General features: G+C 36.8%; 5 protein-coding genes across 7 annotated transcripts; 4 read left to right on the plus strand and 1 right to left on the minus strand.

Annotated features, from left to right (window-relative positions):
- The first annotated feature begins 80 nt into the window (after positions 1–80).
- Positions 81–7,137, plus strand: LOC132312038 (dolichyl-diphosphooligosaccharide--protein glycosyltransferase subunit 4A-like). 3 transcript variants are annotated; one of them, XM_059810253.1, is made up of 3 exons: positions 81–240; positions 6,708–6,836; positions 6,967–7,137. In XM_059810253.1, the coding sequence occupies exon 2, from the start codon at positions 6,708–6,710 to the stop codon at positions 6,819–6,821; it is 114 nt and encodes a 37-aa protein (XP_059666236.1). In that variant the 5' UTR covers positions 81–240; the 3' UTR covers positions 6,822–6,836; positions 6,967–7,137. The 3 variants fall into 3 exon arrangements, with proteins under 3 accessions (XP_059666236.1, XP_059666235.1, XP_059666237.1); XM_059810252.1 differs by having other exon boundaries at positions 6,708–7,137; XM_059810254.1 differs by lacking the exon at positions 81–240 and adding an exon at positions 1,275–1,298 and having other exon boundaries at positions 6,708–7,137.
- LOC132314327 (uncharacterized) lies at positions 1,963–2,451 on the plus strand. Its single transcript, XM_059813202.1, has one exon. The coding sequence runs from the start codon at positions 1,963–1,965 to the stop codon at positions 2,449–2,451; it is 489 nt and encodes a 162-aa protein (XP_059669185.1).
- On the plus strand, positions 2,530–3,248 carry LOC132314328 (uncharacterized). Its single transcript, XM_059813203.1, has 2 exons — positions 2,530–2,631; positions 2,730–3,248. The coding sequence occupies exons 1-2, from the start codon at positions 2,530–2,532 to the stop codon at positions 3,246–3,248; spliced, it is 621 nt and encodes a 206-aa protein (XP_059669186.1).
- Positions 7,138–12,762: 5,625 nt separating the features above from the next.
- Positions 12,763–19,021, plus strand: LOC132312039 (uncharacterized). The gene is made up of 7 exons (XM_059810256.1): positions 12,763–13,012; positions 13,628–14,171; positions 15,592–15,746; positions 16,692–16,787; positions 17,049–17,305; positions 17,476–17,696; positions 18,493–19,021. Exons 2-7 carry the CDS (start codon positions 13,821–13,823, stop codon positions 18,868–18,870), a joined length of 1,458 nt encoding a protein of 485 aa, XP_059666239.1. The 5' UTR covers positions 12,763–13,012; positions 13,628–13,820; the 3' UTR covers positions 18,871–19,021.
- A 492-nt stretch (positions 19,022–19,513) lies between these two features.
- LOC132312040 (CASP-like protein 4C2) lies at positions 19,514–21,251 on the minus strand. The gene is made up of 3 exons (XM_059810257.1): positions 20,595–21,251; positions 20,162–20,297; positions 19,514–20,017 (listed from the first exon to the last, which is right to left on the minus strand). The coding sequence occupies exons 1-3, from the start codon at positions 20,831–20,833 to the stop codon at positions 19,796–19,798; spliced, it is 597 nt and encodes a 198-aa protein (XP_059666240.1). The 5' UTR covers positions 20,834–21,251; the 3' UTR covers positions 19,514–19,795.
- Positions 21,252–24,408: the final 3,157 nt, after the last annotated feature.

Below are 24,408 nucleotides of genomic sequence, written 5' to 3' on the forward strand. Positions count from 1 at the left end.
TTTTATTTTTTCTTCCCATTATATAACCCATCTATTCTTTTAAATTTACAGAATGCTCCCAAGTCCTTTTCTTAATTACACATATACCCCTAAGGAAAGTCTACCCCGAAGCAGCAAAAGCGAGGAAAGTCTACCCCGAAGCAGCAAAAGCGAGTTTCAAGCTTTTTCTACCAGTCTGAGAAGAAACCACTCTCATCTCATCTCCGTTTCACATCTAATATCCTATTCCACCCAACGAAGGTATGCTAATGTGATCTTCTCTCTCTCTCTCTATATATGCAGTTCGTGTGTGTATAATTATATATTATTTATATATCGCAGTGATTATACTAAGAAATACTTAATTAAACAGGGCATTTGGTTGGAAACTTGTTTGATGTTGAGTTATGAGTGTTGAAACAACACAAAATACCTTGTAATTTAGTTGGCTCTGTATTGGATCTGGTTTAATTTGATCTGTCCCCTACGATATATGTGTGTTGTCAGTAAACTAGGTTAATTTAAAGTGTGTAATCATCTGATTTTGATTGTATATCTTTCTGTTTGTGTCGATATGATCAAGAAAGCGTGTGTTAAATTTGCTTAAGAACAAGAAGAGATTTAGTTTTGTCACAAAAAACTTCTATGATCAAATTCAGATTTGGCTCACTTTGTCTAGAACACGCGCGCGCGCGTGCGCATTAAAAAAAAAAAGAAAAAGGATTTCGATCTGTTATATGTGGTAGTGATGGTTTCAATGTAATTATTATTTATCTGGTGAGCTTCTGTATTTTACTCCATTATTCTTGTTTCTATATATAATGTTATGTTATGTAATTTTGTCTTGAATTAGGGTTTTTTGGATTTTCGAATTAAAGTTGTACACAATTCTATTGATAATTATTCTATCTAGTTTCCCATGTGAATGGGTAGGGTAGTTCACCAATGTTGTACTAATATAATGCACTGCCTAGTCCCTTTTTTTTTTTTTTTTTTTTGTTTTGATAAGTCACTGCCTAGTCCGTTTATCCGTTTAAAATGGACTAAAGAGACTCGCAGACATTTCTAAACTGTAGAGACCCGGATATATATATATATTTTCCTATATGTGTGTTTTGATGTGATTTTGCCCTGAGGGAATTTATTTTGGGTGTCTGGGTTTGTTACTTGGTGTTTGGGATTTTACAGGTTCATTGTTTTCTTGTTTGGGTTCATTTGCAGTCGGGCGAGTGGGTCCGGGTTGAGCCGAGAGTGCTCGGGGGTTGACGAAGGCCAAGTGAAAGTCACTAAAGCCCTAATAAACAAGTGTGTGGTGGAAGGTAGGTAATTTCATTAAGTATCTAGGAGGTAAAGAGTAGTTTCATTTAAAGAGTTGGGTTAATTAGTGTAATTACCCATAAAGTTGGGAGAGTATATAAGTGGAAGAGAGGGCTTGACCAACCATTCATCATCTCTTCATTCTCCCTCTATACATACATATATGTACCTCCATAGATCCATTTTCTCTCTCTACATTTGAGGGCCTGATAAGGATTTTGAAGAAACTCCAAGAGAGAAAGTCGTTCCCCTTGTCTTCCATTTCAAGTTGATCAGTTTAGTTTTCCGATTTGAGGCATTTGGGTTCGATGTAGATTTGGGATTCTTCATCTTATGTGAGATTGGGGGAGAGTTAACTAGGTTGACGGGGTAAGGTCTGCTTCCGCATTGGGAACTCGGGTGTTGGGTCCAATTCCCTTTTATTTTCACTCATGTACCGAGTCTTTGGGATTCGGGGCGTGACATTGTGGTATCAGAACTTAAGGTTCGAAAACCTTAGGGATGAAGGGTAAAGGTCGGGTTACATGTTGACTTTGAGTTTCTTATTTGACTTGTGACTTACGTAGTTTTGAAGAGTCTGATTCGTCTATGTGTACAAAGTGCTTAGAAATGATTAATTGATTCACATCTATCATTAATCGTTGTTCTTTGTTATGTTTTAGAATTATGCTACCACACGGAGGTCGTGGCGGAGCAACCCCTGCTTCACGAGATCTCGTGGAAGGAATTCGATTTTTTAGGGGTTTAAAGGAGTTTTTGAGTTTAGATCCTCCTACGTTTACGGGCGCGCTAAATCCAATAGTAGCAAAGGATTGGCTCGAGCAAACTACGAAAGCACTTGATGTGCTAGGGATTGGGGATGATAACTTGAGGGTTCTCATTGCCTCGTATCAATTCACGGGGGAGGCAGAGGTGTGGTGGGAGTCTGTCACGAGCACCCATATGGTGGAAGGGATGGATTGGGGAATCTTTTTGGGGTTATTTCACGAGAAATACCTTCCGATATCGGTTATGAATGCCTTGAGGGATGAATTTCTAGCCCTAGTCCAAGGGAATATGAATGTTGAAGAGTACGAGGATAGGTTCACTTCTTTGTCCCGTTTTGCACCAGATATAGTGGCGGATGAGAGCACAAAGACTAGGCAATTCGCATAAGGCCTAAGGCTTGACATAAGGCCCAAAAGTGCGATCGTGGACTTGCTTGGTTATTCCGGGGTTTTTAAGAGGGCTAAGATGGCGGAGAAAGAGGAACGAGACTCGCAAAGTGTTAGAGATTCCAAAAGACAGTCAAAGGACACGGAGTCTCATTCAGAGGGTCCTCTGAAAAAGAAGCAAGTAGAGAGTGCTTTTCACTCACAAGACAACGGCCGGCACGGTTAACACCACCTGCTTCCACACCTATGGGATCTCGGGATAGGGTGATATGCTTTCAGTGTCAACAGCCAGGTCACTACATATCTGAGTGCCCACAGGTGCAAAAAACTTGTTTCCGATGTGGTCAGTCCAGTCACCTCAAGAGGGATTGCCCACAGAGGGGAGGAGATGCCCATAAGGTGACAGGGCTACAACAACGCCCTGCACGGACTACTATAGTCCAATCTAAACAGACAGGTCACTCCAAATCCGAGTGTCCACAGGTGCAAAAAACTTGTTTCCGGTGTGGTCAATCTAGTCACCTCAAGAAGGATTGCCCACAACAGGGAGGAGATGCCCACAGGGTGACGGGGATACAACAACGCCCTGCACAGACTACTATAGTCCAATCTAAGCAGACAGGTCACTCCAAATCCGAGTGTCCACAGGTGCAAAAAACTTGTTTCCGGTGTGGTCAGTCTAGTCACTTCAAGAGGGATTGTCCACAGAAGGGAGGAGATGCCCACAGGGTGACGGGGCTACAACAACGCCCTGCAAAGACTAATATAGTCCAATATAGACAGCAGCCTGGGTGTTAGGGGAGTGGTCATCAGGGACATGGGGCGCAGGTCGACGTGTGTGCAGTGACTCCGATAGGGTTTTCGGCAGGTCCATCTGTGACTCGAGGTACATTCCTTGTGTCCATGTCACGGGGTAATGTGTGGGTTGATTTGGGTATATTCCATTCCTTTACCTTATCTCACTTAAATAGATTGGGGGTAGAGTGACCCTGGGCAATAGTTGTCGGTATTGTGAAGTGGAGAGTGTAACAACCCACTCTACCACATGGTATGATATTGTCGGGGGTCCGAGCCCGCACAATTTTGCTTTTAGGTTTTACCTCAAAATGCCTCGTACCAATTGGAGTGTACAAATTTTACATATATATCACTTCCCCTTTTCACACCCAGGCGATGTGGGATCGTGCACCCGTAGCCTGATAGTGTGGTATCAGTGCCTCTTACACCCACCCACGGCACACCCGCCCACAAGGTTGACACAATCCACACCCTTAGGAGGCCCGACGTCCCCATCGGCACACTTCTGGCTCGGTCAGGTTTTGATACCATTTGTAACGACTCACTCCACCACATAGTCTGATAATGTACACTTTGGGCCCGAGCCCACAAGATTTTGCTCTTGGGTTTTACTCCAAAAGGCCTCGTATCAATTGGAGTGTACAAAACCTACATATGTAACACTTTCCCTTTCCACATCCAGACGATGTGGAATCGTGCACCAGTAGTGATGCAACAGCGGGTAGGGGCGATTTGAAAACAAAATTCAAGTAAATAAGAAAGAGGTTAAGAAAGAGATTGAGAGAAAAATAGAATAAGAATAATAGGGAAAGAAATCAGAATTAGAGTGAAGAAAAGAATCATAGAGGGAGAAATCAGAATTGAGGGAGTAGAAACACAATAATTTCTGAATAATAATCAATAATTAATCATTAAAGCTGACTTTCACAATGTTTGAACCAACATATAAATAGGCATCAAAGAAAACCCCTAATCAACCTATTACCATAAATAAAATCATAAATTGTTGAAATATCCCATAATAATAATAAATAAACAAAAATCTCTAATTCTATCTTTTTTTCCCACGTCTCTAATAGTAGGTGTGGGCCATGTGGTCTTTAAGCTCTCGGGTCAGGCCCGATTCTTCATCACGTTGCCTGCCAGTGTCTCTTGCACCCGGCCACGGAACACCCGCCACAGAGAATGTAGGCCACCTGTTGGTGTTGATTCAGGAGCCGTCGTGTCGGGTAGTTAGAGCATCACATTCACATGTATCCCTTTTTGATTGTTTTGCCTTGGGTTAGAAGATGGTGTGTCCTTACTTTGCCATGGACGCGGGATATTCACATTAGGGTAATGTGGGTTTGGAGAGGGTTTGTTAACCCTATGAGTTCGATGTTGTCATTGTTGTGGGGTGTCATTCTGGGTCGACCTTTCTTCTTTATAGCGTGATAGGGTTCGACGTTGTGTTGAGTAGTTTTAGGAATAGGGGTGTGTTGATGCCCTTGACCATAACTCTATTATTGTGCTTATGTGTTCAACTTGTTTGCTAGCATGCGTTATAATGCTATAGAAATGATTTACACGCTTGAATATATATATGCCATGCGCAAGCAAATGTTGAAAGAAAAAGGACTCCTTGTGTACATGAATATATTTACTGAAATGCTAAAAATGTTGAACTGTGCTTTGCATGCTCAAAATGAACTTGATTGGCGTAAAATAGCTATCTATCTGCAAATATTGATGTGATTATCGTGTGTAAACTATATGTTTGACGAAATGTCCGGATGGTACTACTGAAATGGGGACTTCGTATGCATTGGACAAGTTACGAATTGTGTGGTTGTGTACAATCCAGGTGTGGGTTGCTTCTACTTTTAGAAGAGAGGGATGGTTCTTCGGTTTGGTCCTTGTACTGACTTTATGGTAGAGAAGTTAGGTTACCCTATGTAGGGTTGTGGGTGGAAGAGAGAAGGGTGACTCGTGAAAAGTTACCTTCAGTAGTTGTGGGTTGTAGGATGTGTTTCCATAAGCTTGGGTTGACTTGCCTCCATGATGGGAAGTGAAGCCTTCTGTTTTGGTAGCATTTTACTGTGGTCACCGTTAGGATTGGTAAGATTAAGTGTGCGACCACCTGATTTGTTGGGAAGGGTCTTGGGTGCCTTGGTATCTTCCACAGGGAGTTTTGGGCAGTGACTGCTGGAAAAAATGATTTGATCTAGGTATCTTTAGATGGTTGTTAGAGAGTTCAATCGGGACACCATTGAGGAAGAGTGTCCGTGTGTTAAAGGTTTGTTTAATTAGCTTCAGAGATCGGGTTGTTCTCAGAACATGGATATGTTTTAGGAAGAAATTTTGCATGGTAGTATTTAGAATCAAAAGGAACGGGCACCTGAGAAAAATTATAAGAGTTAGTTTTTACCGAATGATTTTTTTTCCTCCTCTTCTTTTCCGACGTTTTGTCTTTTGAAAAAGTGTGTTGACCCAATTATATCTGGATTCATCAGATATGATTTGATATATCTTTGAGGAATACATGTAAAAGTTCTTCTATTCTGGAACTTGGATGTTCAAGAGCAGAATGACATTTTCAGATAGAAATTTTCAAATATATTCACCAGGGGAAATTGAAAATGCCCGGCTACATAGTTTGACTAAGGTCATGGCCTTAGATAGGGCGGAATGAAAAAATTGAATTCATGCAGCTGATCCTAAATAGTTTGGATAAAGTTTTAGTTGTAGTAGTAGTAGTAAAGCTACGTAGAGGCTAGACGCCTGTTGTGCTAGGATGAAAAGGTTGGATGATTAAATTTGTAAGTTTCTTGATTTATATGGGGATTAAGGCAAGGATGACGATGAATTAACTTTGTGAATCTTGATTCATCTACCGGCTTTCGTGTGTCCAAAAAAACTTTAAGACCTAAGGCCAAGATAGTCATTTCTTTGTATTAGCCACAACATGCCAGTGCATGTATCTGCAGTTATCTTGTGTTAATTTTGAATTTTGGAGGGATTAGAAACCTATGCATACCATGTTGCACATTCTAGAAGTAATTGATTAGCATTTTCAGGTAATTGGTTCATTTTGCATATGGCATGCTTCAGATTATTGTGGCAATGTGCAAAATTTTAGGTAAGAGCTGCTACTTGCAAGCTCAGCCCACGTGAGCCCCACATGCTCAACGGCTGAGCTAAGTGCAGTCGCGACTGCACTTAGCATTTTCCTCTTGGGAGATAGAATTATAATAAGATGCAGAGAATTTTCTTTTTGTCTATGATCATGGAAAATGGGAATCACCATGACAGTGCCTTGTAGCCATCAATTTAAAGGGAAGTGAAACTAGAATGCACTTTGCTCATTGATCATCCCATTTAATGAAAATGTCTATGCAAATTTTTCCTACTCTAATGCTCTACTTTTGAATACTGGAATTTGATACTGAAATGTTGGAATTTGTGGTTTTGTTATTGCAGATGATTGATGATCAAGACTTGGGATTCATTGCCAATTTTCTTGGCATGTTCATATTTCTTTTGGTAATTGCTTACCACTATGTGATTGCTGACCCCAAGTATGAAGGCAACTGAAAATCTGTTATTGATGTAATTGCGAAGATTTTTGAAGAGCTTAGATGACTACCATATTTTCTCATTTCTGTTTGCGTAGTTAGGATGGTTATTCCTTCGCTTGGAATTTCACTTCTTTTCCGTTCGGTTTTTTTTTTTTTTTTAGGTCATCATAATGTGGCTGTGAGGCAGAGGTTAAATAGTCTACTTATTAGGCTGAAGGCAACTAGGCTGCAAGTTTCTCCTAATTGCCAGCTTAAAATGGATTGTAGAACTATTTTAATGTAACTTTTTAAAAAATAAAAAAAAAAATATCCCGTGCGTATTATGTGTTTAACTTGTTTGCTAGCATGGATTTATGTCTCAGAATCTTAAGATCATTTGTATGTGTTCTGGGCACTACTGTCCGGAAAACACTCCCACAGCCATCTATAAAGTATAAACATGTTTAAATATCATGTTGTACAAAATATAATCAACGCCGAAATTATCAATTAGCATAGAATATTGGTCTAACCTCTACAGCTTATGTTAACAAAATGTTACGAACCAATCAAATGAAGCCAACCGTCTCTCTCTGTTAACATAGTGGATGCGAGTCTATGGAAAATGTTTTGGAGACAAAAATGCCCTTACTCCTATTATATAGAGCAAAATGCATAAATTCCCATCTGTACTTTAAATTTTTGGCAAGAAACCTCATACAACTCCCTAACTATGTCAACAAACCTCATAAAACTCCCTAACTATCCATTTTGTTGCAAAGTGATATTATAATGACTAAAGTATCCCTTAATATAAATTTAATAAAATGGTTCTCGAATTACAATTTATAAAATTGCCAACAATAAAATTCTAACCATGAAGGAACTTTTCTCTAGTAATCTAAAGAAAACTAAAGAGTTGCAAGAACCTGCAAGTCATACATGTTGAAAAAAGAAAAGCATAATTGAGACTTTGCTCAAATTTATATGAACATACGGCCAAATAAACCCCTATGTTTGCTATAAGGACTGTTATATATAAGTTGAGTTATTTTTGGACAAAGGCATCCCTTGTAAAAAAAATGAATCCAAACAAGCCCTTAAAATTGTGAAAAGTCAATATTGCCTTTCAATAATTTTAATTAATTTAAACTGCAAAATATCAAACTTTTAAATGACATTTTTACCCTTAGTATATCACCCCTCTAACTTCTGTACATACTAGTCCCAAACAACCACCACCATCACAGAAAACCAGCAAATGAACAAACCCACCACCAAACCAACGGTCATCGCCTCTCAATCCCACCACCAAACCCACAGCATCTCATTGGATCCTTCCGCTTAGGAGTGAAAGTTATGGTGGTGTCGGCATTGCCTTTACCGCGACCACCGTCGAAGTCGTGCGTGGACGATTTGGGGGTATATAGATATACACACACAACTCCTTTATCTTTCCTTCACAACCTATTTACAGCCTATTTTATCTCCCCTTTACAACCCATTTACATCCCTTTTCTTTTTCCTTTCTCTTTTTCTCTCTCTTCGTCCTTTTACTACTCCAACACCACCCACCATCGCCACCACCACTGCCCCACCCCTTATCTCTCTCTATCTATTCATCACAGCAATTTCCACGACTCCACCCCCCACCACTTACCATCGCCGCCACCACCCAGCTTCACCTCCACTACCCATGACAGTAATCCTCAATTTGGCCCTTAAATCCACGCTCAGCTAGTGTGATAAGCGCTCGAAAGGCGAGTTCGTGGTGGGTGTTGAGTCCGACAAGAACGTCGAGACCTTTTACAGCTACTTCGCCACTATTATAGTTGATGAGGGCGATGTTGGAGCTGTCATCGCCGAAACGAAAGACGAAATCGACCAAGCCAAATCGAAGGCCTCTAGTTCATCATCATCATCATCTGATTCACCGGTGCAATTCATCCTTGACGACAGCTCGTCGTTACTACCGTCGCCTTAAGTGTGTGTGTGTGTGTGTGTGTGTATATATATATATATATATATAGAAGGATGAAGAGGTGGTGGTTTGGTGGAATTATTGCTCGCGATGTCGTGGGAAAAAAGGGCGACTGGTGTTGGGGCGACAAGAGGAGGAAGAGAGAGAGCGAAGGGAGGAGATAAGGAAACAAATGGGTCTGTACGTACTAAACCTAGATGAGGTTAGAAAGGTAATTTCCACACTCAAATGGGTCAATATAAAAGTTAAAGGGCAACAATGTCAATTCATTACATGTTAGAGATCATTAGGGTGCGTTTGTTAACAATATCAACCGTAGAGGGTGTCTTTGTCCAAAAATGACTTAACTTATATATGGTTGTCCTTGTAGTAATCTATGGGTGTACTTTATCCTAAAAGTTTAAATATTCTAGGGTAAAGTGCATTAAACCCTCCTAAACTATTGGGGTATGTGTAAGAAATCCCCCTGAATTATAAAAGTTGCAAAAAAACCCCCTGAATTATTGGGGTATGTGCAAGAAACCCCTTGAACTATAAAAGTTGCAAAAAACCCCCCTGAACTATTGGGGTATGTGCAAAAAACCCTCTTGAACTATATTTTTTTGCAGTTTACCCCATCCATGCGAATTGATTGACTGAAAGGGACGATGAAGCCGATGAATTTGTGGCTGGGATCGAAGTGGTAGATGTCGTCTGAGGAGTGTTTGGATAAGCCAAGGAATCTGTTGCTAGGATCGGTGGGTCTCCTATCATAGCTCCATCATAGCCGTTGCACCACCTGCTAGATCCGTCGGCCATATATATCGCATTTCTCTGCACCGTTGCGTCAGCCCATTGCTATCACCGTCTTACCCGCCATTCAGCTCACCTTGCTCTCTGGTCCATTCTAAGCTCGTTGGCCCATTCCGCCATCTCCATAGCCGAGCACACCGTCGTCCGTGTTTCGAGCACATAGTCATCCACAGTTCACCGCCGAGCCCCCTTGAGCTCGCCGCCGCCTCCACAGTTCACTGCTCAGTCAACCGAGCTCTCATCACAGCCGAGTCCTTCGGGCACAAGCTGCCATCATCTGAGACCGAGCCATCCCGCCGACCTCGGATTTCTTTAGTCTCTTCTATTTCTCTCTCTAGCTCTCTGTTTTGGGTTGTGTTGGGTGAAAAATATCTTTTGGCAGAAAAAAAAATGTAAGAAGTGTATAAGTTAAAACGACGCAGTGTGTTATAAGGGTAAACTGGTCTTTCAAAATTTTCGATGCCGGGAGCTGATGTCATGGGGGTAAATTGCAACAAAATCATAGTTCAGAAGATTTTTTTGTAGTTCAGGGGGGTTTCTTGCAAATGACCAATAGTTTAAGGGGGTAAATTGCAACAAAATCATAGTTCAGGGGTTTTTTTTGTAATTCAAGAAAATTTTTTACAAATGACTAATAGTTCAAGGGGGTTTAATGCACTTTACCCTATTTTCTATCAACTTCAACTTTCTCCGACACCTAAATATAATTTACAAATTCTAGATTTTAAATGCACCCACCTACTAAAACAACTAACGGAGCATCACAAGTTCACAACCAACACATAATATATGTTGATTAGTTAAAAAAATTCAATCAAAGAAAAGAAAAAGGAAAATCTATAATAAGTTTCTTTATTATAAAGAAGAAAAAAAGAAAAAAAATGAAGAGAACAAAACGACAACAAATAAAATTTAGATAGAAAATGAAATCTGAACCTGTAGATTGTTACTGGCTCCAATATTATGTTTTGATACTTTTGAGATTTGAAATAAAGAATAAAGAAAAAATTAGCAAATGAAGATTATGTAAATACAGTATATAGAAACCACATGTATATATATGAATAGATGGGTCAAAAATAGAGCCTGTTTTAGAGAGACAGAGATAGATGAATTCGAAGGAGTAAGATCTTAAAAAAAGCAAATATAGTCTAAATTTAATTGACATTACTGGACATTTATATATAAAAAAACAAATATAGTAAGATCTTAGGTTAGAAAGATAATTTTCACATTCAAATGGGTTAATATAAAAGTGAAAGAGCAACAATGTCAATTCATTACATGTTAGATACCATTGGTGTGTGTTTGTTAATAATATCAAACTTGAGTATATGATTGTATTTATAACAACCTCCGAAGGTGTCGGAATACTTTATCCTCAAAATTTAAATATTTTCTATCAACTTCAATTTTCTCCCACACCTAAATATAATTTACAAATTCTAGGTTTTAAATGCACCCACCTACTAAAACAACTAACAGAGCATCACAAGTTCACAACAAACACATAATATATATTGATTAGTTAAAAAAATTCAATCAAAGACAAGAAAAAAGAAAATCTATGATAAGTTTCTTTATTATAAAAAAAGAAAAAAGAAAATGAAGAGAACAAAACGACAAGAAGTAAAATTTAGAGAGAGAATGAAATCTGAACCTGTAGATTGTTACTGGCTCCAATATTACGCTTTGATAATTTTGAGATATGAAATAAAGAATAAAGAAAAAATTAGCAAATGAAGATTATGTAAATACAGTATATAGAAACCACATGTATATATACGAATAGATGGGTCAAAAATAGAGCCTGTACTAGGGAGAGATTGAGATGAATTCGAAGGAGTAAGATCTTAAAAAAAGCAAATACAGTCTAAATTTAATAGACAATTACTGGACATTTATATAAATAGATTGGTAAAGAAGATAAGATAAGATCATAAGAGCATATCAAAATAAAAACCCCTAGTCACAATTCATCTATTTCTTGCTATATACTCATTAACTACAATTATTTCTTATAGTTTGTCCATTAAAACCTCTCTTCTTTAACCATTTTTTTTTTTTTTTTTTTTTATTTTTTTTATTTAACAATATTGATTAAGGAACACCAAAAATTCTTCCTACCAATATATACATACATATATATAAATACTGAGCGCATCTGCTAGGCTCATGAAGTCATGTGTTCCTTATAGCCCAACATTGTTTTGAACTACACAAGTCAAAAGAATTAGAATTGTTACATTTTGATTTTTCAGTTTTTCATTGATGTGTTATCATTAGATTTTGACAATACACCACTACATTTTTAAATATACTGTAATTCTTTTTCCCAATGATTAAGAAACTATTATTCTTCTTCGTTTTTTCTGTTCTCCCACTTAAATAACACTGAATTTTATAGGAGGGAATTAAAGCGAGTGAAGAAGCAATGAGTGGAAGATATTTAAATGAATGATTAAGAAATTTTTCTTCTTCTTCGTTTTTTTATTGGGTGAAAGGAAAGAAGTTTGAGCGTGAATGAGACGGGTCACCAACATGACTGATACTTTCATTTTGTTTTTAATACATTGTTTCCTTTTTTCTTGAGTGCAAACAGTTCTTGTTGTCTAAAAATTGGTCTAGTGTACCATCTATTATAATATTATATTATTATTATAGTTATATATATAATAAAATAAAACTTGTTAATCGGTCAGAGAAGAAGAAAGAGAGGAAAAGAAGAATTCAAAAATCCTTCCCAAATTTAGACTATATAAACTCGTTTCATTTTATTTTCAACGTGCGACAATTACTTATCACATTTTGTATACTCTTAAAAATTTCTTACTTTAAAACTAATTGCTTATTCACTCATAAACGAATTTAAGAAAGTAAATACACTATATTCATTTCTTTATAGAAAGGAACACGTTCGACTATAAATCATGTAAGAAATTCTTAACAAGGCTAACTCAAAATTTTGTCCAAAATTTTGGTTTTGTATGCTTCATTTCCAACTGTTATCTGGAGTCACCGCTACGGTTAAAAACCGGAGTTTCACGGGCCTTGTGGAGGGATGTTTTGAAACTTCATCACCGACCCACCGTAGAGGATCCTGCCCCTACCACATCACATTTCCGCTGGGAGGGATAGTTTTGGAAATTTCTCGTGTCCAACCTCTTCTTGTTTTTTTAATGCTCACGTGGCAAGGTATCAGAATCCCATACCTGAATCTCATTTTAGAGACACCGGACGGCGCGCGTGACATACGCGTGCCCTTCCCTCCTATTTTCCTCCCCCCTCTACAAATTTTCAGTCAATAATCTCTCTTCGAGTCGCCTTCAAAGATCGTTCCCGACAAATCACTCAGCCCTAACCTTCTCCTTCGTTCTGGATTTATCCTTTAAACTCTGCGATCAAACAAAACGTCGTGATTATCAAATTCCATCGCAATGAAGGTGTTATTTAAGGTATGCTAATGTAGTTTTTTCAAGTTTTGTTCTAATCATTTATAATTTTCTCCTCTTTTTATTTTTTTCATTCTTCATGTGATGCTTTGATTCTTTCTCTAGTTATGATTAGCTAACATGATCGATTGTTCAGGTATTTACGCTAGTATTCGGATCTGATTGTATCTCTTAATCATAATTAATAATTTAAACTTGCTTTAATTTCCAAAAAATAATATTAATAAAAGAAATTAGGAGTTAAAATTTGAATATAAGGAATAGTTGTGCTAAGCTAAATTAGTTTGTGAATCAGAAAGTATGGGATTCGCTTTGAATTTTGTCTCCGTTGTGATTTTCGGTGGAATCAAGCTTTTGTCTTAGCGTTAATCTTTTTCTTAAAACTTTTTGATAATAATTTGAGGAATTTAGAATTTTCTTTTTGATTGGAAATCAGAAAGAGGAACAATTGAATTTTAACTTATTGTTCGGTTGAATTATCATATGCGGATTACTCAACTGAAATATAAATATACACACACAACACATGATGTTGCTAGTGTTATAATAAATCCGTTGTTGTCATGCTAGGGATTCACCTGTACTAATTGGAGCATGTTCTGATGGTGGTCTTTGCAGGTGCTTATAACACGAAGTTGAAACCTTGCAATTAGAGTTCGAAGCATTTATTATCAAATGCGCCCTAGTGCTTAATTGATAATGGGAAATGAAATATTGAGTTTGGGGTATCATTCGGAACTTGAACAGAAATACTGATTACTGGTTGATTGAGGATGTGATTTGGACCTTGGAGCTTTGTTAATCCAATTCAATGGGAGATTCCTTACGTGTTCGGCATTCCAATAATGACATGGGGCCTAGGCTCATTGCAAGTAACAAGCTGTCCAAAAGATCTGTACTTGCTTCAACATCCAAGGGATTGACACAAACAACTTTAAAACATATTACTTCAATGAGAAAAGGTATTCCGGGGAGTGGAGCTATTGGTGATATTGGACTCTTTCTGCTGAAAACCGTAGCACTAGATATAGTTCGAAGATTTTCGATGGCCAACTGTCCTCTTGTATGGCATGGTCTCCAGGCGCTGCAACTTGTTTGCTATCCACCATTAAAGTGGATCCAAAGATGGGCTCCTTTCAAGGGTTTGGTTAATTTCATGCAGGTTAGTGGTTATAGATGTATGTATAACTCTTATTTGTTCAACTATCATATTGTTGTTGTGTTTCATATCTTCTACGTAGCATCAATGCATATACAAAATATGGACGTGACATGATATAGAGTTACAAAAATGCCAGCATGACAAAACCTGGAAAATGGGATAGGGATTCAGTGGTGTCTATGGAAATTTTGCACACCTCAATGATCACAATCTTAATTGCGCTTCTCTTATTATAAGTTGTCAAAATTATCGGTTGGAGAGAAATAAACTGTGACGGATCTTAGAGTGAGAAGGAGCTCATGAAATGGCAGAGCTTTCTCAAAGTGTCAATTATGGAGAGGGATTCTCAAAATGATCTTTTAATTATTGTTGAGTTCGAACTTCAATTTATATAAAATTGGGATTCATGCCATCATGAATTGAAGTGAATATCCTATATTTCTGAGTCGATTGTCCATCAAGATGATGCCATATGTGCTGCTAATTATAATTATCATAATTGATTCTCATGTATCCTTTTCTATACTATGCTCCTACGTTGCGTGGACTCAGTTATGTATCTCGGGATTGATTATATGTCTAATGTTTGGATTTATTAAATCCTGAAATCTAAGGACATGGTGACACAACTAAATATTTATATTTAAAACATTCTTCTTTCATTTTTAGATTAAAACAGTGCTTTTATGTAACATAGAGTGTACAATATGGGTACTTCACCTGTTTTGAAACGGTAATGGTAGTTTAGACTACAATATGGTTGGCTAAAAATCAGAATGACTATTTAACCATGGCCATGTGTACATATTACACATCCAGTACTGCAGAAAGAAAAGATCGCAAGTAGGAGTTTCTTTTAATAGAAAAAGAAATATGGCATTGCATATATTAAAGTCCAGATTAGTCATTGGTTTATTAACACACACCACATAGGTTCAAACACAGATATTCGATAAATAGTCTGGTGATGGGCACTGATTCTCGTTCATGCACTAGACCATCTGGTCATCCCATTGTGGACTTCTCATATTAGTTCCACCACTTGATATTGGACTTCAAAGAGAAGTGGTACCTAATGGAATAAGTTTCCAGTGCATTTGAGATGATCTTTTTTTCCTTCGCCTAACTAGGCGGAAATCAACACACATGCAGCATTAATACTACATAAAGTCTGTGTTTGTGTATGTTAAAATTATATGAGAGAAGGGTATGCTATTTATTACTGCTTCAAGAATTAAAGGTTATTGGCTTTCTTAAAGCACACAACACTTTTGATCATTTTCTTGCTTGTAACAGTTGTCTGTTTTCTTGTGATCTTTTCCCCTAATGGCTTATGGTTATTCTTTTAATTTTTCTAATCTTATATTTTTTTAATTATTGAATTTCTTAGAAGTGATAATTTGTTTTTGTTTTTTACCAGACGTTGTCAAGGCCGTTATTAGTCCTCACAATTGCAACAGTTTTCTCTGATCAACCGGCATATGCAAAAAAAGCGTTGGACAGTTCTAACGATTCTCAAAAACATGCTGAATCACCATCAGCCGTGTCTGACCAATTGTCAACCTCTGACACAAGGTAATTAATAGTTTCTGCTTTAAGATAATTAATATTACATTTTCTTTTATTTTGTAATATATAGCACTTGTTTTATTATCCTTTTGGTTGCATATTTTTAATGGAACTATTTTTTATTGTATGCATATCTTGCTATTTCTTGCATTTTAAGATTAAGGTATTGATGTTTTATTGGTCATGATGATTTATGATTGTTGAGTCCAGAAACTCAGCCACCAAAGGTTTTTGTATTGCTGTGTGCCTGTGTCTGTTACTTGGTTTAGTGACCATATGTCAGCAGCACTGTCAATTGGGCCACCAAGCCCGAGGCCTGCCTGTTTGACCTGATGTTATTTGGGCTGAGCTGTTATTGACTATGGAGTGGGCTGAGTTGGATGTTTTAAGCCCGAAATTGATTTTGGGACAAGCCTGGGACAAGGTCTCAACCCCAGGCAGGCCCGATACCCACCTTAATGGTGCTTTTTAGTAATTTAGTTATTTGTTTTATTTAGGTTTTTTGGGTCAATTAACTCCAGATGATAAGGCTCACTGAGTCCTCCTTCCTTACTTTCCCCCCCATACACACACGCACGTACATGCCCGCGCGCACAGAGTTAATGACTGTTTGCTCTTTTCTCTTTCATATCGTTATATTCATCAACTCCTAGATGTCTAAAAATGCCAATTACTTTTTGGAATTCTTGCATCTCCCATGCCATCTGCCAAGCCTAATCCTAAATTTGACCATGATATTACAGTTTTCTAGCTTGAGTTCTCTTAAATCTAGTGCTACTATTTTAATGCAGAAGATGTAACATGATCACATTTATGCTAGTTCGATTGTATCTCCAGATGCTATTTCTTTGGCACCTTGTGACTTCTATGTCTCAGAGAATCCGATTTTGTCCTGTCACCAAATTTTATTTTATTTATTTTTTTAACTCAGTTTCCATATGGGCTTGTCAGGTCTTGCAATGAAGTTCCAAAAAACCTACCTTCTGAAAAGTGGATGCTACAACTCCACGAAGAGCTTGAGAAGCAGGGTATTGCTTTACCAGAAAGGTGATATCCCATTGCCATGTTGTGGCATTTACTTTTTTCAATTGTGGATCTTTTCCTGTTAGGATATTCTCATTTTATAAGTTGAACTTGTTAGGTTCCTGGGAGTCCTATTGTGCCAGTTCTGTCTTTGTGTGCATTCAAGCAAAAAAATTCTAGTACTTGGGATAGTCATCGTGATTAATAGTTAGTTATCGTTCAATTAATAATTATGATACCTTCTATTTAGATGTCATGAAGCATGACATGGTAGCATCTCTGCAGGCTTAATGAGGAAGAGCTTCGTAGATTTTATGCAGCTGCCAATGGTGTGTTCAAAAAGTTTCTATCATCAGTCAAAAAGACAATTCGGTGGAGGCAGGCTTACACTATTCTTTCACCACAAGAACTTGAGGTTTGGTCACAATGGGTCTTTTGGCATGGATATGATGTGAAGCAACGACATTGCCTCATTATTCGCCTTGGACTTGCTTGCTCTAACTTCAGATCTAATGAAAGATCTCTCTTTGCTAAAGCAGTTGGTACACATTTGACCCCTGTAAATTATATATTCCTATATTTTTAAATCACTTCTGAAATCCCAAAGATATAATGGCCATTATTGAATTTTGACTTATTATTTCATTTGTTATTATTCGTATGATTTTGATGCATTTATAAATTTCAAGAGGATAATTTATTTCTTCTTCAGTTTCGCAGATAGAACACGGGGTTTTGCACCTGGTTGATGCGGAAAACCCTCAAATCACAGTCTTGATGGATTGTGAAGGAATATCTCCATTTGGATTTCCCATGCAAGTGATGAGGTCTTGTGCTATTCTTTTGCAAGACCATTACCCGAACCGTCTTTGCTGTTTGATTGTTGTACGGCTTCCTCCAGTTGCCCGAGTGATAACACGAACTTTATTTCAAGTAAGCTCTTTCATCTCTTAGGGTATGTTGGTATAGCATAGCAGGATGGAAAAGAAAAGAAAAAATAACATTAATTATGTGAGAAATGAAAGGATATTGCCAACCTCTCATCGTGTTAGTGTGTTAACACTTTATCATGTTTTGGGGAGAGAGGATAGGATTATGTTTTATTAAATTTGTCGCTATACCTTTTTACATTTAAAAGACCAAGTGGTATTTTATTTTTCGTTATTAAGAAATTTAAGGATGAAATCGGCATTATGAAAACGAAACTTCTATCCTTTCCTTCGGTTTCCTCCTGTTTTTGGAAGGATGGCAAAAGCACTGTTGGAGGGATCCCCTCCTCTTCCTTCCATTTCTTTCCATAATTTCATAACACAGACAAGATAAAATTTCCTCTCATTTCGTTTCCTTTTTTCAAATTCTCTGAAATTAAACTGGCCCTTAAAGACTCATAAGATACTTATTCTTGTGTCTTCTCCAGTATCCTGCTGCAGATTGACATCGAATTTTCCTTGCTGAATAAAGAAAATTTTGTTATTTTTGATCATTTGAAGCCTTATTAAATGTATGAATAGCCATCTAATCACAGACAGATTCATAGAAGCTATGGCAAATGCTTATCGTCCTTTTTGCTTCAATTTTTGTGTTCCTAGTTTGTCTACTTTTTATTTTTTAAACAGTTTTGGCACAGCAATATTCTCACTGTTTTATGACAGCTTGTTGGCAATTTAAGCTATTATCTTTCAGACACTAGAATTCAAGTACTTTTTTTACTAAGCCATAGTTCTTGCAGGTCTTGAGACCTGCCACGCAGCAAAAACTGAGGATTGTTGGAGAAAACTACCGAAAGGTTCTCTCTGAGTATCTTCAGGCATTCCCTCCCTTTCTTGGTGGCAAGTGTTCATGCCCAAAATGTTCAGACCCTGTTGATATACAGGATATGAATACGGAGATCATTCGGATGAAACCAACTGCAGATCTCTCAAATTATCCGTCTGTTAGTTCGCCAGATCTCTATTATCATAGTGATCCCAGGGTGAATGAGAACAGGGATGAAGTAGTGAGGACTGCCATTATCGGCTTCCTTATGATTTGGATCTTCATAGCTGTCATTTTGGCGACGCATTATCCTGAAAGTTTCCCTTTTCTTAATTGGCAGGGTGGTTCTTGAGCTCACTTTGTTTCTCTTGTCTTTGTTGTTTATTCGTACGAGACAATTATAGATATGTACACGGTTAAATTGAAGTTTATTGTAGTGGTAACCTTCATGTTCATTCTAGTGCAATTTCAGTACGGTTTACCTTTTACTCGTATGAGAAGAACTTATCAACGTTCTTAAGCATTCATTCTATCTGATTTGAACTAAAATTATCACTCAAATTTTTTTCATCTCTTTCCCATTTGTAAAATAGATAATAGAGAAAACTGTATCTCCATTGCAAAAATTGGATTGAATATAGTTTGATTAAGGCCAAAAGTAATTAATATTAGAATATAATTTATAGGTAAGTTTAGGCCACAAAAATTGAATTAAAAGGGTTGATTTAGTTTTAGTGATTTTATCGTTTCTGTATGATAGAATTGTTGTGGACTTCTGATCAATTTGGTTATAATTTAATCTCTTTGTTGGTTTAGTATGAACAGTTTTATTGGCTCGGTATGGTTCTAACTTTGAATTGTGTTCAACAGCTTGATCAAACAAGGTAAGGCAAGCCTGAGCTCAACTTTTTGATTCTGAGTCCAACACGAACTGGAGCTGAATCACAAACAACCGTTGTGTTACAAACAAACGAGTCCGAATTGAAACAGATTAATGACCATAAACAAACTTAATACCAATTGCCTTGATCAAAGAACATAATTCCTTTAAGTTAACATCAGTAGGCAGGACAAAGCGGTAAGCAATAAAGAATACAGAGCTCTCATATGCACAGTAAGTAACACACCAGCTAAAACATTGTACCTAGAAGAAGCACCCAAACCCAGACCATATCAAATCAGTCCAAATCACAGTACGGTACACGGTAAAAGAGAACACTCTCCACGCACCCAAAATATTCTCTCTCTCACACACACACACACACTCTCACTCTAGACTAGATATGAAAACGAGAGCCGTTGATTACGAAACAGACGACCCTAAATCCCGACAACAGCGACGATAGCCCTAGGAACAGAAATCCGGCGAATCCCAAGGCGATCGATATATCTGTCTGGACGCAGAACCCGCTCTCCGCCGTACACGTGTCCGTCCCCCTCAGCTCCCGAGCCAACGCCGTCCCCGCCGAGTCCGCCGACAGTAGCAGGTACGCGAAAACCTAACATCACATCATCCAAACACAAAATTCTTCAAATTTAGGGAGAGAGAGAGGAGAGAGAAGGTGATAATTTCCCAAATTTGAAGAAAGAAATAGCTGCAATATATATATGTATGTCTATATAGAGTGAGAAAGAGAGAGAACCTGATCATGGCCGAAATCGAACCAGACCTGTAAGATCTCTGGAAAGACAGTGACCCCTCTGGAAATCTCCCAAACAGAAGCTCCCATTTCGAATAAGGAGTATAGAGCAACTATAGCATTCGCAGCAAAAACGAACCTGTTAAACCATTCTCTTCAGTTTAATTGCAAAAACCTACCTCTGCTATCTGTTTGGGTGCAGAGAAAACGGAGGAAAAGAAACAGTTCTTTCTTACTCACATTTCTAGTAATCTTTTGTTTTTTTTCGAAACTAATGAAAAACTGACTGTACCTAGCCAGATAGGCAAAAATGTGCATTTGGCTTAGGTAGCTTAAATTTGAAACATTTCTTTTCCTTGCTACATTTTCTCAGCAACCAAACCCAATTAACAAGGAGACTATACACATCAGAGAAAAGGAAGCATTTAATTTATACCTGAAGGCATCAAAGTCGTACCAATGAGGTGAATTGGAACCTCTGGAGTTAGTGATCATGAAAATTGAAGCAGTGAAAGAGAAGCAAAACGCGGCGACCCGGAACACGAGAATCAGCGTGTTGAATCGCCGGAGCTTCTGCACGGAGACGGTGGATTGGAAGTGAGGAGGCGTTTGGATTCGGGGGTGATGCGAGGGAGCGTCGCCGCCGCCGTTGCGGAGCGACCGTGGGGACCGCATATCTTCGCCGCCGGCGTTATAGAGAGAGAAAACAACGATTGGGAGGAGGAGAGAGAAAGTGAGAAGTCATGAGAGAGCGAAGTAACCTGGAAAGTTCGGATTTTTATTCTGGAAAAATTGATTCTATGATGGCGATGAGTTTGGATTGGGACTTTCGAGTCACGAGACATGGCAAGACTTCCATGAGACAGAGAAAGATAGATATATAATTTTGTATGTGTATAGAGAGAAAGAGAGGAAATGATCTGGAAGGTGAAAAAACAAAAATTAACGAGAAAGGAAAGGGGGTTTAGGAGAGAGAAAGGAAAGAGATTTTAGAGAGAGAGAGAGAGGTCACGGTGGACAGCAGCCAGACAGCAAGCAGGAAGACTGTGGTGAGGCAAGGGAAAGGCAAGACTCGAGAGGCAGCTTACTTTGTTTGCTTTTGTGTCTTCTTTTTAACATCTTTTCATTTCGAAATACTTCTCGCTTTAGGGTCTGGTACCTTCACGCCCTCTACTGGCGCGTGAAGTTCAATGTCCCCACGATTATTATTCGGGTCAAACAAAAACCGAGAGTAGAATCGATAAAATATGGGTTGATCCGATTTTATGATGTAACAATTCCTTTATGATTTTAAAAATTAAAAACACTATCCAGTGTTTGTTTTTTTAATTAACCTGGGGCAGATTTATATAGAGGTTTTTTTTTTATTTTTTTTTTTTATTTTTTATAATTTCAGTTGAGACTATTTCAAGATTTTATGGGTATAAATGCAAAAAAATATAAATTTAAGGGTAAAAAATGTAATAATAAATTTTTTTCGCTCCCACTGAGCCCTTCACAGATCCGTGTCCAGAATGGTTAGGGATCTGACTAATCATCTCTGAATGACGCCTCCCCACCCAAGCCGGGTAAGTCACTGTAGGAGCAGCGGAAGTTGGCCACAAAGAACATCCCACTACTTGGGCTTGCTAAGCTCCATAGTCCAGCAAATAAACCATTGAATCATATCTGAAGTAAATACACTATTCAACTGTCGATCGCTAGCTAATATAACTTTCCCAACAAAAAAATAATAATATTAATAATAATATGACTTACCATATATAATGTATATGATCATTACATGTTATATTTTTTTAGGATTGGAAAAAATAAATTATATAAAAATTTATTTGGTTGGTATTTAAAAAAAAGATTACGATGCATTAGAATTAGGGGTGCAATTTAGGTTGAGTAACCCGAACCTAACTCGAGTCCATCCCGATTTTTTATAGGTTTGGACAATTATTTTTACAATTAAGATTGGGCTTGGGTTAAAAAATCTCAACTCAAGTTTAATTAGGGTTGGGTTTGGGTTGAAGCGCTAGCAACCCGAGTTAATCCGAACCCGAATTCTAATATTATTTTCATATATATATATTTACTTTTAAATACATTATATATAAAATTTAAACTACGATTACTTTTTTTCTTTTCAACTTTTTTTATTAAATCTTAACTTATTGTATGTTAGCATTTAGGAGAATTAATTTTCTGAAAATTTGTTTGTAATTTATTAAAAATTTATAAAAAGCCTTTAAACTTCTTCTTTTGTAAGAGTAATTTAATATAAAACTAATTCAAGATCATATTAAATTTTCGGTATAAAGATTAGCCATATGAGTAACTCGAATTAACCCGAAGTTTTAACCCGGAATCTAAGCCCGAATTGTAAGTCCGAATTTAAAAGTAAAAAGATGGGTTAAGCTCGGGTTAAGTAGTTAAGGTTGAGGATAGGGTTAGTGTTAGATTTGAGTTTAACATTTCATATGGTGAGTTGAGTTCAAGTTATACCTCAAACTCGTTCAACCCGCCCGAATTGCGGCCCTAATTAGAATTGTTAGAAATTGACTACACGAGCTTAGAGCGTGGGTGGGATTGACATTTTCAAATTTGAAGTGGTTGGTTGCGTATGTGTTGGTTCTGGTCTTCCGTCAATGTTGTTTTGTAGTTTGATTTACTTTTTTATTCCCTGTTTTCTGCTCTTAGTGAAAGATGATAGGTGGGCTTGCAGTTTCTTTCCACACTGATTTGAATGATCTTGACCCTTAAATTTGTTCAAATCTCTTTCCTTGTCCCAAAATCCTACAAGAATTTTCTTCCAGGAAAAAGTTGCGGGTTTTTGTTTCAATCAAACCGTTTAAAAGCGAGAAATTAGGTTTTGATGTATTTGGTAATCATTAAAAATATTTTTATTTTAAAAAATTATGTTTAGATGTGTTTGATAATTATTAAAATTATTTTTAATAGTTATTTAACTTATATTTTTATTTTAAAAAATTATGTTTAGATGTGTTTGATAATTATTAAAATTGTTTTTAATAGTTATCTAACTTGGTAGGGCATTTGAATAAAGATATAATTTGGAACTTTTAAAACTATGTTTTTGATGGAGGTTGAATATTTTAGGTAACTCTTTTTCATTAGACAATTTTATTAAAAACAATTACCCTCACTTCCATCCAGGCATCCACATTTGCTACAGATATAAATCTGTCATGGATAATTTTGAGATGAGATCCTTCTTATTAAGTACAAAATGAGTAATAACTCTGGTAATGACAGGTACGATTCAATTCCATATTTTGTTTGTTCAGGTTTAAAGTGCTTAAACAAATATTGTTACCCAATAAATTTAAAAATAATTTAATTATAAAAAATACTATTATAAATCTATAATGTGTATTTTAATAATTGTAATTTTTTAACCTACTGATAAAAATATATATTTTTTTATTTCAACAGCAACCTCAAACCCCAAAAGGACCGTAAGTAAGTTTGTGAATGTCTTCTCTCTATGTATAAGAAAATTAAAACCCCAAATGCTACTAATCTTTTAGTAAGTTAACATACCTAAGAGGTGAGGTGATGTACAATAGTTTTTAACTTTTATGATTTTATATTGGGTTTATTACATATAAATGGTGCTAATGAATCATATTTATCATTTGATGGAGTCAAAGTTTTATAGTTTAGAAAAAATAAAAATATGAAAAAACACCGTTTACTTTCATAGAGGTATCATATTTAGACACATATGTATCACTTTTTATCATCAGGTACCACTTTTTGTGTTGCACAAAAAAATGATACATGATGCACAAAAAGTGGTACCTGTGTGAATAAAAGTGGTTTCTCTTTACCTAAAACAAAAGTGATACCTAATACACAAAAAACGGTATCTGCGTGCATAAAAAGTGATATTTATATGTCTAGAAGTAATACCTCTGTAAAAGTGAATAGTATTTTTTCATGTCACCAACTTTATTTTCTTAAAACTATAAAACTTTAACTCCATCGATTGATAAATATGTGCCATTAGTACTATTTATATAGAATAACACCTTTTATATTCTTGGAGACACAAATCTTTCAACATGAATCTTCTATTTAGACATGTATATTAAGGTCGTACAATTAAGAATTGTGATACGGGATCCAATGCTAAATACATCTGATTACATTTATAGAAGTAAAAGATATAATTATTATAATGCTATTAACATGATGGCAAAATAATTGATGTATAATAGCTTCATTTCAATTAAGAC

This window comes from Cornus florida, unplaced genomic scaffold (genome assembly GCF_030987335.1).
Source record: "Cornus florida cultivar Cherokee Brave unplaced genomic scaffold, ASM3098733v1 CherokeeBrave_3.0.0_Hap2_Chr06, whole genome shotgun sequence".
NCBI lineage: Eukaryota > Viridiplantae > Streptophyta > Magnoliopsida > Cornales > Cornaceae > Cornus > Cornus florida.

Excerpts from the sequence above, each read along its gene's own strand:
- LOC132314327 (XM_059813202.1), top strand. The coding sequence starts at position 1,963 with ATGCTACCACACGGAGGTCGTGGCGGAGCAACCCCTGCTTCACGAGAT.
- LOC132314328 (XM_059813203.1), top strand. The coding sequence starts at position 2,530 with ATGGCGGAGAAAGAGGAACGAGACTCGCAAAGTGTTAGAGATTCCAAA. Across the intron at positions 2,632-2,729 it reads GTCCTCTGAAAAAGAAGCAA|TGTCAACAGCCAGGTCACTA; the intron begins GTAGAGAGTGCT and ends ATATGCTTTCAG.
- LOC132312038 (XM_059810252.1), top strand. The coding sequence starts at position 6,708 with ATGATTGATGATCAAGACTTGGGATTCATTGCCAATTTTCTTGGCATG.
- LOC132312039 (XM_059810256.1), top strand. The coding sequence starts at position 13,821 with ATGGGAGATTCCTTACGTGTTCGGCATTCCAATAATGACATGGGGCCT. Across the intron at positions 15,747-16,691 it reads TTGTCAACCTCTGACACAAG|GTCTTGCAATGAAGTTCCAA; the intron begins GTAATTAATAGT and ends TGGGCTTGTCAG. Across the intron at positions 16,788-17,048 it reads GGTATTGCTTTACCAGAAAG|GCTTAATGAGGAAGAGCTTC; the intron begins GTGATATCCCAT and ends GCATCTCTGCAG.
- LOC132312040 (XM_059810257.1), bottom strand. The coding sequence starts at position 20,833 with ATGCGGTCCCCACGGTCGCTCCGCAACGGCGGCGGCGACGCTCCCTCG. Across the intron at positions 20,298-20,594 it reads TACGACTTTGATGCCTTCAG|GTTCGTTTTTGCTGCGAATG; the intron begins GTATAAATTAAA and ends ATGGTTTAACAG. Across the intron at positions 20,018-20,161 it reads TCGATTTCGGCCATGATCAG|GTTTTCGCGTACCTGCTACT; the intron begins GTTCTCTCTCTT and ends ATGTGATGTTAG.